Source organism: Empidonax traillii, unplaced genomic scaffold (assembly GCF_003031625.1).
Source record: "Empidonax traillii isolate 1590-97213 ecotype Southwest subspecies unplaced genomic scaffold, ASM303162v1 scaffold319:size813200, whole genome shotgun sequence".
Classification (NCBI taxonomy): Eukaryota; Metazoa; Chordata; class Aves; order Passeriformes; family Tyrannidae; genus Empidonax; species Empidonax traillii.
This window is the reverse complement of record NW_020955512.1, coordinates 354,135-370,282: the sequence shown is the minus strand read 5'-3', so window position 1 is coordinate 370,282 and position 16,148 is coordinate 354,135. Positions and strand designations below refer to the sequence as shown.

General features: G+C 48.4%; 1 protein-coding gene across 3 annotated transcripts in view; it reads right to left on the bottom strand.

Annotated features, from left to right (window-relative positions):
- The window catches only part of PLD1 (phospholipase D1), a 62,213-nt gene that overhangs the window by 41,720 nt on the left and 4,345 nt on the right, over positions 1–16,148 (bottom strand). For 2 of the 3 annotated variants that reach the window (XM_027891303.1, XM_027891304.1), the window contains exons 1-4: positions 2,163–2,316; positions 1,702–1,829; positions 1,264–1,409; positions 303–411 (exon numbers count right to left, since the gene is read on the bottom strand). In XM_027891303.1, the coding sequence (XP_027747104.1) occupies positions 303–411; positions 1,264–1,409; positions 1,702–1,829; positions 2,163–2,316 (537 nt within the window). Of the gene's footprint in view, positions 1–302; positions 412–1,263; positions 1,410–1,701; positions 1,830–2,162; positions 2,349–16,148 lie in introns of those variants that run through there. The other variant, XM_027891302.1, reaches the window with a different exon arrangement.

Here is a 16,148-nt window from a genome sequence, read left to right as displayed (position 1 = left end):
TTTAAATCAGAGCAGGTGGGAGGAGGGGAACCACCACTCCCAGCATCATGGTTTTCCTCAACTGCAGAGGAAAACTTTGCCCGTGTGAACCCCAAGAGAAGCATCCTCATCACTGCACAGGGGAGAATGTGGCACTAAAGCCGGGCTTGTCAAAGCGTAGGTTTGCCAAACAAAATACTTTAATGGCAATAAACAAAGGGTTTGATAATGCGTGGCTTTGCAAGCAACGTGCCTGGCACCTCTGCACCTCAGAAGCCCTCCCAGAGCACCCCTCTGGCCCCCAGGCTGAGCTGGGCACTCACCCTCCTGCTGGAGAAGTGCTCCTCCCGCACCGTGCTCTCCGCGGTGTGCGGCAGACTCGGCATCTGCCTTGGCTCTCCCCTTTTGATGGATTGTCTTCTCACCGTGTGACTGGAAGGAAAAGCAAACCCCAGCATCAGGTCTCAGTGCTGCAAGGGTGTGTGTGTGCGCCTCGATACATAACCCCCCTTCTGCCGTGCTTTTATTTTTCCTATCCAAACTCTTAAAAACGGAGATGGGTGGGCAGGACAGCAAATAAACAAATAATAAAAAAAAAAAAGCCAGTGTGGACTCATTGAAGAAGCCAGTATGCTCCAACCGGTTCACAAAAACACAACACAGAAATATCAGAGTTCTGTTTTTTGAGGGCCACATTTTGCCCTCAAATAGAGAGCCTACACCCTATTTTTAGGGCATTAAGTTTCTCCAGCACTCAGCCGCTCATAATTTCACCTTTCCTATCATATCCCAACGTTTCTCCACATCAGGAGGCTCTTGCTGTCCTAGAGCACTTCTCTTCACACTTCTTTTCTCTCTTCCTTTTTGTTTCTAGCCACCCTGAGCACCAAGGCCAACCTGGGCAGGGCTGACCACTCATGCCAGGGACCCCCATACCTTCAGCATCCAGCCCACGCTGTCAGAAAGCCACAGCACACCAGCAATTTCCATTAGCTTTAACACAGCCTATCCCCAAGTTTAAGGCAAATTCAGCTCAAAAGCTGGTGACCCGGGAGACAACGTTTTCTGCGTCAGCAGAGACATGTTTGCATCACTTAGATTATTGCTACTGAACGCATAGATTAAATATTTTTATTATAGCTAATAAATATTTATAGAGACTGAATTCTTCTGTTCTCCCTACAGCAAAGTAAATGGGATCAGTGAAACCAAATGGATACATTACTAAAAGAAACAGATCCCCCCCTCCCAAAGCCCACTTTGTCCTCAGGGATCCGCACTCACCTCCTGGTAGGGATAGGGATGCGCACGAAGGCTTTGTATCTCAGCAGCTCCCTGTGAAGCTCCTGGAAGTGCTTGAACTTCCTTTTCACCTGCCAGGTGAACTCTCCATGGGTCAGCTCAATGGTGTAAACATTGGGGCTTGGTACCTGCAGAGGAGAACATCGTACAAAGGATGAAGCTCTGAAATAAGTAATTTTCTTGCAGCTGCTCATCTGAAGAGCCTTTATTCGATTTTACTTAAGGATCATTCTGTCTCATGATTTCTTGTTCTGCTTTATTAGATTTTATACACACAGGTAACCTTCTCTCTTAAGTGTTTTCTGAGGCACAGGCATTCCTCCTTCCTCAGCCAGTGAACAAGCAAGCACAAAATCAACCCACAAGCAGTACTGTAACACAGTTCTAACCAAAGTGAACGAAATTTCTGTAGGTTCTGACCTTCTTAGTGGAAGTGAAGCGCTCAACTTCCAACACACGCACTCGGACAGGACATCCCGTGAGGTACGTCTGCGTGCCCGGCTCCTTGAACCCATGGGTGTGGTAGATGGCAGAGAAGGGAATGCACGCTGCAAGGACCACAAAACCCTGTTAGCTCAACAGCCCTGTAAGGACCCACAAGGGCGTGAAAGCCAGCAGACAGCTGCAGTGCTCTAACACAGGAGCATTTACACAGCAGCATTGATTCCACTAAAATATACCAGGTTTTATTTCAGAGAGCTCGAAGACAAGCTTTCACAGAAGGGGCTAGACTTGAAAAGCTCAAGTTTTAAGAGCCTCCTGGTTCTAAACCAGGGTCAGTGGCTGGGGCTTGGCAAGACCCCTGAGGCTGTACCCCACCTGTCAACAGATTATTAAATCCAGGCGGGACATGGGGTGAGAAGGTACAGGCGTCAACTCACCGGTGCCTTTCGGGTCATTTAGCACCTCTGAGTCGACCTCCTCCCCCTCCACGTGGAGCTCCCTGGTGTCCAGGCTCTCAATGATGTTGCTCATGTCTGCAGCGATCTTCTTCAGCGTCGATGTGGCTGCATGGCTCTCGGCTCTCAGTGACATCTCCGGGGCCCGCGCTCTGGAGCCGCGGGGCGCTGGGGAGAGGAAGGGGCAGGGCTGTCATCACCCCCTCTGCTACACAGAGCAAGGGCTCAGGGAAACCACTGGCAAGCACAAGGCCCTCTCATCCCTCCAGCCCCTTCCCCACACTCATCCCAACTATCCCCATCCTACACGCCTGATGCAAACACCCAGCCCTGCAGCTACAGGAAACCACTGCCCAGAGCAGTGAAAAAAGTACAGGTAGCTTCGGGCTGCAAGAGAAAATTTCCCCCCAAGCCACTGACCACAGGACTCACACACTCTAGTTGTAGGAAAATAAGTAATATTTCACTTTCCAGCTAAAAACACCGGCAGGGAGTTGGCTGTGGTTTAGGATTACCTTCATTTATTGATTACAAAAGGAAAGCAAGGAAGTCTCTGCATCGGCTCACCTGATCATCTCAACAACCTCTGCAATAATGACCATACACCAGAAAAAGCACAAACCATATCAATTCCCAGCAAAATCCCAGACTTAATTCACAGGGCACTGCATTTCCCAGGTCAGGCTGCATGAAGGAACAGCTCACTCAGAAAATCAGTAGGCGTTTTTGTTACATGTTCTTCCTTTGATTGAACTAGTGACACAAACTTGAGGCGTTATTAAGATTTCCTCTCTTTCTCTGCACCTTAACAATTGCCTGTGGTATCTGCGTGCCTCGTGCTCCCCCACGGCTCCCTCCTCTCAGCAGGCTCAGAAGTTACAGCTGTAAATATTCCTCTTGGGGAGCAGACTGGGGTTTGGGGGCATCCTGATGCCCACAGAAAGCCTGGGAGCAACAAGGTGGACACTCCAGCTCATCCTTGTGTCACCCCACCAACAGCCCAGGTGGCTGCAGGACCAGCCCATGGCCCCTTAGTGATGAGGACAGGGGCTGCTGCCTGCTCGGGGTGCTCAGGCAGTGGCACCTGGAGGTGTTTAGGCACTGATGACTACAGCTCTGCCCACCTTTATTCCCACCCAGCCACGCCAAGAGCCTGAGTCAGGACAAAAACAGGGAAGGAAGATGAAAAAAAATTAGGGAAACAAAAATAAATCGATATGTGAGGCATGTGAGCCGAGACAGGCTCAAGCCTTTGGCACCTGAGTGTATTTGCAAACCCTCCTCTTCCTCCTCCTCCTCTTCCAGGTTCTGCAACTCACTGTGAGGCTGAGGAATTGGCTGCTGGTCCTTGCATGCAGCCAAGCTCCAGCTCTTGGGCATCTCCATGATAAATAAGTCCCTTCAGTCTCTGCCCTGCTCTGCAATAAATGTCACAGCTTCACTGAAAAAATATGGACGGGACAAACTGGCAACATTTTACAGCAGTCAATACAAGGATGCCCATTTATACTCGTGGAAGCTCTCACATTGTGTTAAAGAATGATTTTTAAAAGAAGTGTGACATTTCTGAAGTCAAATTCTGCAAAGAACACTGTGCCATTATTCTTGAGTGAGCTCCATAGCAAGAGCTGGGTATGCCGTAACTTGGAAATAATTTAACATTTTAATAAATCATGTGTTTAGCTGCTTTTGAAAGGACATTCTTTATTATTGTTTCCTCTTGAAACAAGTACATTATTTTATCACTACATAAGGCTGATATCATGTAAGCCCAAAAACATGTTAAAAGCAGCTGCCTTCAGAAAAAAAAATAATCCGTTTGCACGCAGACTTGAATCAAGGAAAAAATGGGTCAGTCTCTTCTCTTATACCAAAGTAAATGCAGAACCAACAGCTTCATCTTAGGAGTGAGGGCTCTGAGGGCCTTGGTGGCTCTGCCACCTGCCACCAGTGGCAAGGAATGCCACCACAGGCACAGAAGGCTTTAGGACCAGACTGAGGGATTGCTGGGCCCCCAGTTCACTTCAAGAAATGCACCTGAATAATTCAAACATAAACCCACATGTGTACACTCCTGGGTACCTCCTTCCCCCATGATACACTGAACCATGGGGCAATGTCCTGGTTTTGGCTGGGATAGAGTCTGTTTTCTTCTTAGTAGCTGGTACAATGCTGTGTTTTGGGTTTAGGATGATAATACACTGATGTTTTAGTTGTTGCTGAGACCTCCTTCCCCTAAGCCAGGAATTCCCAGTTTCCCTGCTCTGCCAGTGGTGAGGTGCACAAGAAGCTGGGGGTCAGCAAGGCCAGGACAGCTGACCTGAACAGTACAAAGGGATATTCCACTCCATAGAACATCATACCCAGTATATAAACTGGGTTGGCTGGAAGGGGCTGATTGCTACTGGGGAACAGGCTGGACATCTGTCAGCAGGTGGTGAGCAATTATTGGATTGTGCATCACTTGTTTCCATCGGGTGTTATTCCTTTCTCTCTCTCTTTCATTACAATTATTAATATTATTAGTAGCAGTATTATAATATTTTAATTTTTTTCAATTATTAAACTGTTCTCACCCCAACTGATGTTACCCACTTCCCTACCCAGCACACACAGCTTCCCCACAGCAAGAATCTGGCACTAGCACTGCCCCACACCTCCCTTGCCACCACTCCATGGAAAGCCAGTTCTCCCTGTTAGAAGCTTTACACTTCTCCTATTCTGACAACAACACTGCAGGGGAATTGAATTATTCAGAGAGCATAAGGTACATTTTCATTTTCTTCTAGCAGTGAAGTCATTCCACCTAATATAGACTGGCTTTGGATGTTTGATTTCCTCCCTGGAAAGCAGGCATACACGAATATCATTCCCAAAGGAGGCCACAGAGGTTATATTTCCCAAATAACCCTGGGGGTGGCAGAGGAGAGCCCAGAGCCCTGCTCTGCACTGACACATACAATAAAATCCTATTTCCCACTCAGCATTGCAGGCAAAGAGGTTTTTTTTGATCATTGCTAGATGGAAATAAAGCAGCATCTTGCTTTGTATTCCTTCTGTCTGTATTCATGTTTAGAAACAAAACACAGTTTGTTTTTTTCTTAGTCTGAAGAAGCTTTTGCTTCATGGAAACTTAATGCCCTTTCCAAAAGAAGTTTTCCACAGTCCAAGAGAACACAAGCCCAAGCACACTCTGTACATGCCATGCCAGGAATTACACTTGAAGGAAAGCAGCAAATACCACATCAGGAGGGCTGGAGGAAGAGCACAGGGAGAGGAGCCAACAGGGAGAGGATGCACATCCTCCCTCCTCCTCCTGTTTCTCCTCCTCCTCCTCCCCTCCCTGCCGTGCCAGGTACAGCTGGGCTCCTCGTCACATTAATTGACGCAGTCAGTTAATGGATAAACAATTAACCAGTGTATGCAGTGATTACTTGCCAGGGGCCACAGCAGGGCTGCATAACTCAGGATTTTTTAATTTTTTATTTTTTTTTTTAAACTGAAGCAGTTTTTTTGCCTTGCTGGCACAGGCAAGTCCTGGGATAACGCAGGGTCCAAACTCAGACGGACCTGAGTCAGTCCCAGCAGCAAGATTCCACCCACAGTGATTAGAGCAAGATTTTGGGGTTCAGAGGGGAAGTGTGACTTCTCCAGCAGCTCCATGAACTTGGGCAGAGGAAAAGCTCCCCATCACAGTCAGCTGCATCAGAGCCAGAGGGCACAGGGCAACCCCAGGCCTGGGCAGGGAGGACAGCACTGGGGTTAGCTGGAAAGACACATCCCTCTGAAAGCTTCTGCAAATTGCTTTATACAGCTCTGGTCTGCGACAGCTATTTAACCTCTTGGCCAGAGTTTCCATGTGGACACTGCCTGCATTCCCATGGGCAAGCTGAGGAATGCTCCCGGGTTAATCTGCAACAGGCTGGGTGCAAACAGGCACCATGCACAGATATCCAGGATTTAACCACAAACCAGACTGGCTACATCAAGAAGGCCCTGTCTATCCAGTGCCACTCAGTGCTCACACTAGTGATGGACCAGAGAACAGAATTATAAACCTGCTGATACCGTCAGCTTTGGAGGCTGCAGTTACATGCAGGTCAGAGAGAACTCAAGTAGCAGTAGAGTGGAAATAATTAAGAAATTCATCAGAAACAAGTGCTGCATTTTAATATTTGGCTGTTGCCATTCAGAATAGAAAATAAGTAGGGTTTGTTTAAGGAAAAAGAAAAAAAAACAACCAACCAAAACCCAAGAGAAAGACCAGGGTTTGACTGAATCAAGAACTAGGAATCTGAACAAAGGCAAAGCCTGTGCCAAGATGCACAAACAGAGATATTCCCTGCGAGCCAAAAAGGAAGATACGGTGTAGAGGACAGAAGAGTCAGATCTAAAGCATTTGACCTGTGAGAACAGTGTCAATACTGAGAGCAGGAAGATAAATGGGACACAGTCTGCAAGCCTACAAAAGGCTGCTGTGAGCAGGGTGGACAAGGGAGAACTGCTCTGAATTAGAATCACAGAATTGTGGAAGGGTTTGTGTTGGAAAGGACCTTAAAGAATATTCAGCTCCACGGGCAGGGACATCTTCCACTAGACCAAGTTGCTCCAAGCCCTATCCAACCTGGCCTTGAACACTTCCAGGGAACAGCTTCTCTGGGCACCCTGTGCCAGGGCCTCAATCACTTTCACAGGGAAGAATTTCTTCCTAATATCTAATTTAAATCTGCTCCCTTTCAATTTGATTGCTGGCTTAAAGCAGAGACCAGGGAGAAAGCTCTGTCTGCTGGTAATGACACGGGATTGTCCAAGGAGGGGTTTGCAGACTCCCAGGGCTGGAGGAGGCAGGAGCAGGGGAGAGGGAACAGTTGCACCAGCTCCCTTCCAAGACCCTCAGATCCCACAGATCCAAATCTGCTGGCCTCGGCAGACAGGAGCTGGCAGAGTAACCTTCATTTGAACAGAGGGAAGGTGATGCTCCAGCTTTATCCAGCATGAAATCTGCCTGGGCAAAAGCAGCAAGAAGGAAAAACCAACCAATAAAGTCGGCAGTAAAGGAAAACTGCAGAAAGCATGAACAGGCAAGGAAGAAGGGAGATGGTAAGAAACTGAAACCAGACCAAAAACCCCACAAGCACTGCTGACATCGCCTTTGTTCAGCCTAGTTCTCAGATTAATTATTTCTTCTTTCAAGCACCACTTAAGCTCTCTGCCTCCTGCCGCCAGGCTGTCCCCACAGCACAGGGGCCCCAAACCTCTTGAAATAGTAAAATATATACACTGGAAAGAGTGACTGCACCAGGAATCAGCCAAGATTTCAACTACAGGGACAATGACTATAAAAATCAAAATTAACTACATTAATCCCTAAGCCCTTGTGAATACACTGCAAGCCCGTAGCTCAATCCTGCAACTTTGCAAACCTGGTATCCACTTCTGCTATTTGCCATTTTGGTTATGCTTTAACCCCAAGTTATTACTTCGTGGATCATATGACAACCTCAGATAAAGAAAATGCTTTTCTACTTGTTGCACAGGACAACAAAAGAACAGCTTTAAAGGCATGGAAACTGGAAGGCAGAAAATACATATTTTAGTAAATATTCATGAACAGTTCTGTATTTTGAAGTCATTCACGTCCTGATGTGAAAATGTATGCGGCTGGTAATAGCACAGACTACCTAAAGCTTGGTCAGCCTAACTTTATTCTGTATCGTGGCAGATCTGCAACAAGCTCAGATCATCCCTGTTCCCTAATGAGGCTCTGATGCTGACAAGCACCACGAAGAGCTATGAAACCCAGAAAGCCTTCATTTGAAAAAGAGGGGAGGAGGGAAGAGAAAGTACATCCAGGAAAAACAGACATTTCCTGCCAATGCCTCACAGGGTTTGATGCTCAACATCAACTCCCATCCCTATGGTGAGAAACGCTTTAATCCCTGAAAAATTACCCTCATTCCAGTTCTCATGACATCTCTCTCAGTACAGTGACCTTTTGGCAAGGGCTGTGACAAGTGACCTCTGTTCCCATGCTTGGTTTCGTCCCGCGGGCAGCAGTGCCGGTGGTGGGACACACGCAAACCTCCCAGGCTGCATCGACAAAATCAGACAGGCTTAGCCTAAAACTGGGCAATGAGATGATGTTATTAAAAAGAGAAAAATCCTAACAGTCAAAACAAAGCCCAAAGAATTTGGACCGTGAATCCTCTCTCTCCTGCTGCTGCTGCCAGGAGCCTGGGTGCCATACATGCACTGACAGCCCAGACGAGATGCCAAGGAAATCCCATGCATGATGCCCTCAACAGAGCTAGCTGCTCTGTATAGTGGTGATGAATATTTTCCATGTAAATATTCCCTATTTATCCCCTTTTAAACCTAAAAATAGCCTTGGACCACTCCTACACGGAGAAATACCCTCAGCTGACAAGGTGAGGTGTTATTTGCATCCCCCAGGAAAAGCTGGGCTTGTCAGCACCTCAGATTTACACCCTGGCACACCTTCCTACCACAGCCCTGGGCAGGGGTCAGCCCTACCCAAACCCAGAGATGTCCCCCAGGCTCAGGTCCCAGTCAGCACCTGCAAAGGGGATCCTGCTTTTTCAGACCAGGAAAACCCTGCACCCATGACAAAGCAAGAGAAACATGCAGTGATTTTATTTTTCCCCTACTACTTAAGCAAAATCTCAGGGCTCCTATGGGTAAAATGTTACAGATCCTAAGTATGAAATTAAAGACAGAGGGGTTGAAAAATGCTCAGCAATGCCTTAACCCTGTTCTTCAGTTCAGTATATGGAAACTGTTCAGCCAGAGGAGCAAGCAGCCAGCATGGCACACGCAGACGCCTCCTGAAAATCTGCCCTTCTGGATGCTCACACTGCAGGGACAGAGCAAGAGGATAAGGGTTTGTTTTTTAAAAGATACAAAACAACCCTTGAGTAAGACCCAAAGCATTGCTCCCACCCTGGAGCTGGGGAACTGAAATACAAATCCAAATCAACACTAAACACTACGTTCAAACGCCATCCTGACCTAATTTTCTTATCTTTAGCCCAATCCTGATAAACCCAAAACATGTCAAAACACTCTTTCCAAAACAATCATTCCCACAAAGTGCCTACATTTAATAGCAATACCTCTAAAAGCAGAAACCAATTAGTGCTTTCTGCAGCGCGGTTCCCTGGTTCTGCATTATTGATTTCCACAGTCCTTGCCACGTGAGGCTTACTGCCAAGCCACCAGCCTGCCCAGAGGAAAAGCAAAGTCATGGGAATCCACATGGCCTGTTTGCTTCAAGACAGGGATTTCCTGGAAACAACAGGTTAATCTTTGGAAGTCCCTGCTGCATTAGCCATAGTGAGCAGAGCCCCTTATCCCTCTGTACAGGGCTCTGCAGCACCGATCCCACAGTGCTCCCGCTAGAGAAGAGGGAACAGAAAAACCAGGCAGGTCAAGGGAAATGACGAGGAAAGGCACTGGTCAGCGCTGTCACAGTGTGGTGACTAAGCCACGGCTGCAGTCAGAAAACCCCCCTGTGCTGTGTTTTTCCCCACAGCCAGGCCCAGCCTAAGCGTTAGGTGCCTTCCAAGGACTCAGTTTATTTGCTTTACCAAACAGCAAAGGGAAAACATAAACATCCTTGGGTGAGCAGTGGCTGCTGATCTCATGCTGATGTACTGGTTGCTCTGGCTCCTGCTCTCCCAGCACAGGGCTCCCGCTTCCCCCGCCCAGCAGCACCCCAGGAGTACAGTACCCACTCCCTGGGGTGCCACGGGAAGTGCAGCCTCCTCAGGAAGCCGATCATTAGCTATTTATTGGTAATTAAAGCTGGCCCTTCACATACTAATCCATTGTCATGTTTTGGATTCCTCAGGCAAGGACAAGAGTATTTTAACACAGTGCTTGCAACTTGGGCTGTACATCCTCCAGGGATCACCATGAGCCCTGCACTGCCTGATGTGGTCATGGCACACACCCAGCACCCCTAAACTCAGGAGTACTGTGCATAACACCCTTGAAAGCCAGGAGAGAGGATGCTCAGAGCCTCTGGCACCCAGTTACCCACTCCAGAGACCCCCTAGCACTGTAGGTACAGGCAGGCAAAGGGAACCAGGTGACAGCACCTCAGGTATCAGCTCCACCTCAGCATCCCCATGCAATGGAGATGGGGCCAAAGGAGTCCTGGGCTGAGGCAAAAGAGGGACTGGGTAAAGTATCTGCCGCAAAGAGCACAAACAGCAGGAAGGCCAAAGGATGCAGCACTTCAGGGTGCTGACAGCCATGCAGAGCTTGGCAAGAGGCAGAGACTACAAAAGCTTTCTATAAAATCCTAAAAGCAAATAGCTTGCCAGAGTGATAGTGTAACGCACAGGACTCCTGGAGTGACCATCTATCTTCCCAATCACCGGGGATGACAAGGAGCACCGCAGTGCTCCCAGGATGGTGCACATTGCTGCCGCTTTTGTGTACAGTTGGACATGCCACATAAATATAGGACATATTTTCATGACCTAAACGTATAGATGTCTGCAGGGCTGCTGTCCTGTACATATCACTCAAAGCTATTCTGGTATCTCCCAGTGCCACGTCTGCTCCAGCGACCGGCACCTGCCAAGCCACAATTCCGCAAGGAATTCTGGCGGCTCGGAGACAAGAGGGCACACTGGAAGGCAGCCCAACATCTCCATCCCACAGCAGGGTTAGGTGGCAGCTGATAAATGCAAACAGAGACCTTCACATAACTCCTACCAGCCAAGCTAATCCCAGGGAAAGCACTGCAGCCTGTGCTCGGAAGGGATTCAGCAACTGGAACAGGATCTCCGCCATCACTCCCAAGCCCTGCACAGGCACTCACTCCTGGCAGCAGCTCTAGATCATGGCAGAGTGCAGGTATGTGAGGATGTCATCATCCCTGCTCCTGCTGCAACCTGCTGATAATTGAACAGATCTCCTTAAGTGGGAACATGACTTTTTCTCTCTTCTCCTGCTTTTTCCACATGAAAGCACATGGAAGTGCTTTTTGTTTGTGTGGTGCCATCCCACACTCACCCTTCCTGGCAGTGGGAATCGACCCTGCTCACACTGAACATTAACCACTGCCAAGCTGTTTGCTTACTGTGCACACAGCACGCCAGGGGTGCACTTTGGTAAACTCAAATCACAGGACAAACTCGGGTTCGTGGGCGTGAGAGGAGCTGCAGCGCCTTGGCGACACCGTGTACCTCTGGCCGTCCCAGCTCCTCTCGGCTCCTCGGCCAACACTCCACTGCCTCCCCATCCCAAATGCGACCCTGTACCACCCTGAGAGCACTGTCACCTGCTTTCCCTCCCCAGGGACAAGCTGGAACCACTGGTGCAAAGCCCCGTGACACAGTGCAGCCACTCATCACCCGAAAACACACTAAGCACTCCTGCCTGCAAACCTGGATTCAGCTCCTTTCCAAACTGAAGCTCTCCATGGATTTATGGATTTTTTTTTTTTTTTTAGCAATGCTTTTAAAGGCATTTGATGCACCCTGGCTAATAAACTCCACAAGAATTTGATCTCTTCATCCTCATTTGACTTCCATTCTCCAGTCCACCCCTAGAGCTGCAGCTCCCACCGCGGGGCTGGGACAGGCAGCACCTCGTGCCTGTTGTACAATCAGGCATCGTGCCCAAAGAGCCAGCAGCAACACGTGCCAGAGGTAACAGGTGGGTGCATGCCTGATCCTGATCCACATTTCCAACAGCAGCTGCTTTTCCTCACCCACAGCCAGCAGCGAGCACCGACATGGGCAAACATCAGCCCTTGGCCTCCCTTTCACGCCCAGAGATCTCCCACCAGTTCATGAATAACTTCATCTGTGGATCTAGGATAACATTAAGACCTCCCAGGAACTGCATTTTCCTTCTCCCTGGCCAGCTAAAACAAATATTTGAGAACTTCTAATTTATGAGAAGAAAACAGTTGGCTTGGGGAAGTCTCAGAGGTAATTGTAAGAGAAGCTGTGAGCAGAGCTCAGAGGGCAAGGGCAATGATGTCCCTGAGACTTCAGAGGGCAAACCAACCTCTCCCAAGGAGACCCTCCATGGGATCCCCATATGACCCTCCACAGAATCACAACAGAACTCAGGCCACAGGGTACTGGAGTTCCTGAAAGGCTAATTTTTCTATACCTTGAAGTGTTTAATCCATTATCAAAATTAAGTATTAGCAAATTATTACAGAAGTTGGGTTATGACTTCTCATATAACTTTGGAATGATGGCTGAGGTTTCAGACCAGTACCTGCCAAACTGAGCTCAAACCCAGACAAATTCAATGAAAAATTGCTCATTATGAAGAAGAAACTTGCAGAAACAGACCAGCTTCCTTCTGTTTCTTTCTTAAATACAACTAAATACCTGCAAATTTATGCAAAACAGCTCATTTACACACATTGACAATAATGACAGCTTGTTTAGAACAAAGTAGATGCCTGGGGAAAAAAAATTTAATTCTTTTCCCGGAGGGGAAAAACAATGCCTCAATCAAGTCAGCACAGAAGCCCAACGAGGGTAGTCAAGGAAAGATGATGCTCATCTCTGAGCTCAAATCAAACCTCAGCTGCCTCCTCATCCCCCTCCCTTACCCCCATACCCAGAGCTCCAGCCCTTTACAAGCAACACGGGTGCCTGGACAAGGCACAGACACCCTGCAGCTCTTTCTCCTTTTGTGAAAACTCCCCTACAGTACTTTTCCCACACATTCCTAGTGGAAATCAGAGCATCAAGATTAAGACTTAGAAGCTTAACCCTCCAGACCTCAGCACGCAACGAGCCAAAAATTAAAGACAATTTTTCCCTCAACTGCCATGACCTTCTAGAGCAGTGCTGCTCAGAAAGGTGTCTGCAGAGAGTCTGTCACGTGTACAAAACAAGCTGTTTGGCAGGAAAAAAAATGCAAGAGAGGGGAAAAAAAAAATAACCAAAGAGGCTCAGACAGCAGTTCCCACCTCACCAGTTCTTTCTCCCAGTAAACAAAATGGCTCAGTTGCCATAAATGCTGCCAAAACTCAGCAGGATCAGGTCTAATCACAGAGATTTCAAAGCCACTGTGAGTCATCTACTATTCTTTCTTGGTAAGACTCAACGCTGGGTGGGACACTCAGAGAAAAAAAAAAAATCAATTTGCAGGAAACCTCACTCATGGAAAAATATACTTCAGAACATCTCATGGGGACTACATAAATAGCGAAGAGGGAATGAGAAACTAAAGCACTTCTTTCTGAAAAGACTACGATGCACTGCCAGCTCTCCAAATTGTTTCAGCAGCCCTTGAGCTGTGACGGAGAGAAGACAGCTGAGCTTCCTGGGAGACCTCAGCACCCACGGGTGCTTCTCGCTGCACCCAAGAGAACCCCAAGCAAGGCAGATTTGTGTTCTTCATGTGAAGTCAACTGTATCGTGCAGTGGCATCCTATTTGAAATGAAAGAGAAAATGCAAGCACAAAAACTCCAACTTCACCTCTCGAGTGCCACATTCAAAGTTGGTTGGAGTGAGAACACTTGTTTTTTAAATAAAAAGAACCCCAATAGAGAGGTTGTCTTTAGTCAGGTAGTGGGTTACAAGGTCCTGCCATAGCCACAACACCCCAGATTACTGAAAATGTTGGAAATATGCAACTTATTACTCTTGCAGGTTTGTTTTTTCCCCTGGGGATTCCTGGAGGCTGCAAGCAGGGCTCAGCCCAGCTGATGGTGAGAGAAGCCTGTGCTGCGAGCTGCATCTGACCCAAGAGCAATGCAGCCAGTGGTGCGTGTTCATGACAGGGTGTGTTCTGGGTGGGGCAAACACAGACGGGGGAGGAAGAAGAAAAAAATTACTATTTCTGATTGAAAAAAACCTTCCCAGAAGTATCCAGCTGGTAAAATGGGAGACATTTCTAGGAAGTGGCTCAGAGGTGAGTCAGTGCCGGTGGCACAGAAGAGCGTCGGGAAGTGCCATCAGAAGGACCCTGATGGGAGAAGAGCCGAGAAGCAAGATCTTGCACGGCAAGACAACCAGAAACTGCAACTGGCTGTGAATCAGCCACTTGCACAGGCTGGGACAGAGGCTGTCAGAGCGCTGCTCTGTGGGACATTGTCTGCCTGGCACTGCTTTTTGTCTCTGCGCACTGGAACGCTCGTCCCGGAGAAGAGTGGTCCCTCTGTGCCCGGACCACCTTCTCTGGCCCTGGGGACAGAGCTGTAAACAGCCCCCAGAGCTACTGGGATCCTGCTGCTGGCCCTGGGAGAACCAGGAAAGCATCAGGTGTTTATCGTCAGATTTATCTTATTTCACCCAGAGAAACAGCCCTGCACATAGGACGACTCACTGCCCCAGCAGAAATAAAAACCTAAGACAGGAATCGGGCCCACTCACAGTCTGACCTGAAAAATGCAATCGAGGAAATACAATTTAATTCTTCTTTCACCAACAGAAAAATAAATCTCAACTACATGACTATCCTGAATATTTGCTGCTGTCAGTGTAGTGTGCACAGGACCCCATACCCAGAGTGAAAGTCTCCTTCTGTCGAGGATATCTGCCATAGCAATGAGGTTTTTCATCCCCAGCCCTGCAACTCCTTTCTCAGAGGCTTTCCACGGGTGGGCAATGGAGGGCTGCTCTTTCTCTTCTGCAAAATATTCACCCTATCACTATTCACACTGCCTTTTTATTACAGCCTTTCTTCCTGAGGAGTCAGTTCCTTAAGGCAGAGGATCATTTCTTATTTTATCTGTGCCTCCTCTGCCAGAAAAAAAAGGGATAGAGGAGGAAGGGGCAATGTCATTACACTAAGGTAACTAATGCAAACTGGCTACTCTGCTGTCAGATCCTGCTGGAGGTGTAGCACCATTTTATTTGCTGGAGCTCAACATGCACCCTGTCTCCAGGGAGCAAAGGGGGAAGTTTAAGGAAAAAAGCTGCAGAAACACAACTGACCAAGGAATGCAAGGTACGAACACACACGTGGCCAACAACGCCGGCTCCGGTGCGGACTTGGCACAGGTGGGCAGACACGTGCCGAGGCAATGCTGCCAGGTTCATTCCCACCCAGCCCCACTCTCAAATGTGTTTTGGCATCCAACCATGCCTGATAAGACTATCTCAAGGCAATTACCCCAATATTAGAAACCATTCTGGCAATGACCCCTGAGCACATGCTGTGCTGTCACCCTGCCGGCTGAGTTGACACACCACCACACCACTGCCTCCCTGCTGGGGTGAGCAGCTTCCTCTCTGCCAGGGGGGATTGCTGGCACCATCCCAGCTCCTTCTGGGGCTCCAGCGCTCCAGCGTGGGAGCAGCAGCCACCAGACGGCTTCTCCCCCTCTCCCCACGCCGGCAGATGGGTGCTGGGGGCCGGGCGCTGTCTGACAAATATGAGCCCCGCTCCCACTTTGTTATGTAAACCCACAGGTTTCGGTGTTTATCTGCTTCAAGGATCCAGAAAGCATTAAATGCCACCGCAGCGTGTGGGCCCGAGGAGCGAGGGATGTGCGAAGCGCTCGGGGCAGTGGCGATGGCACGCGATGCCGACCCCAGCGATGCCTCCCACTTATTATTGCGTGGAAACAGAGAAAACTCTGAATTCCAAGGACAAAAATATTTATAATATAAATTTCACAATCTGCAAATCCACATCTTACTCCTGTTTGCTCCCCCGTGGCACAGGGGCCAGGGAAACAGTGCGTGTCCCCTGCACAAGGTCCATGACAGCCTCACTCCAACCTGAACACCCAGTGCCAAACAGGTGAGGGAGCAACATGGCAAATATTTTGTAAAGAAAACCTGGCAAACAGAGCTCTTTTTCCACCAATCTCTCCACCACCCACTACTTTCCAGGGTGTCTGCACGTGCAGAGCTGGTATGTACATCTAGCAGGTGATCATGAGTCCCTGAAACCGAATGGCACAGGAGGAGCACCTGGCTCAATAACTGTTAAAAACTTATTTATATATATAT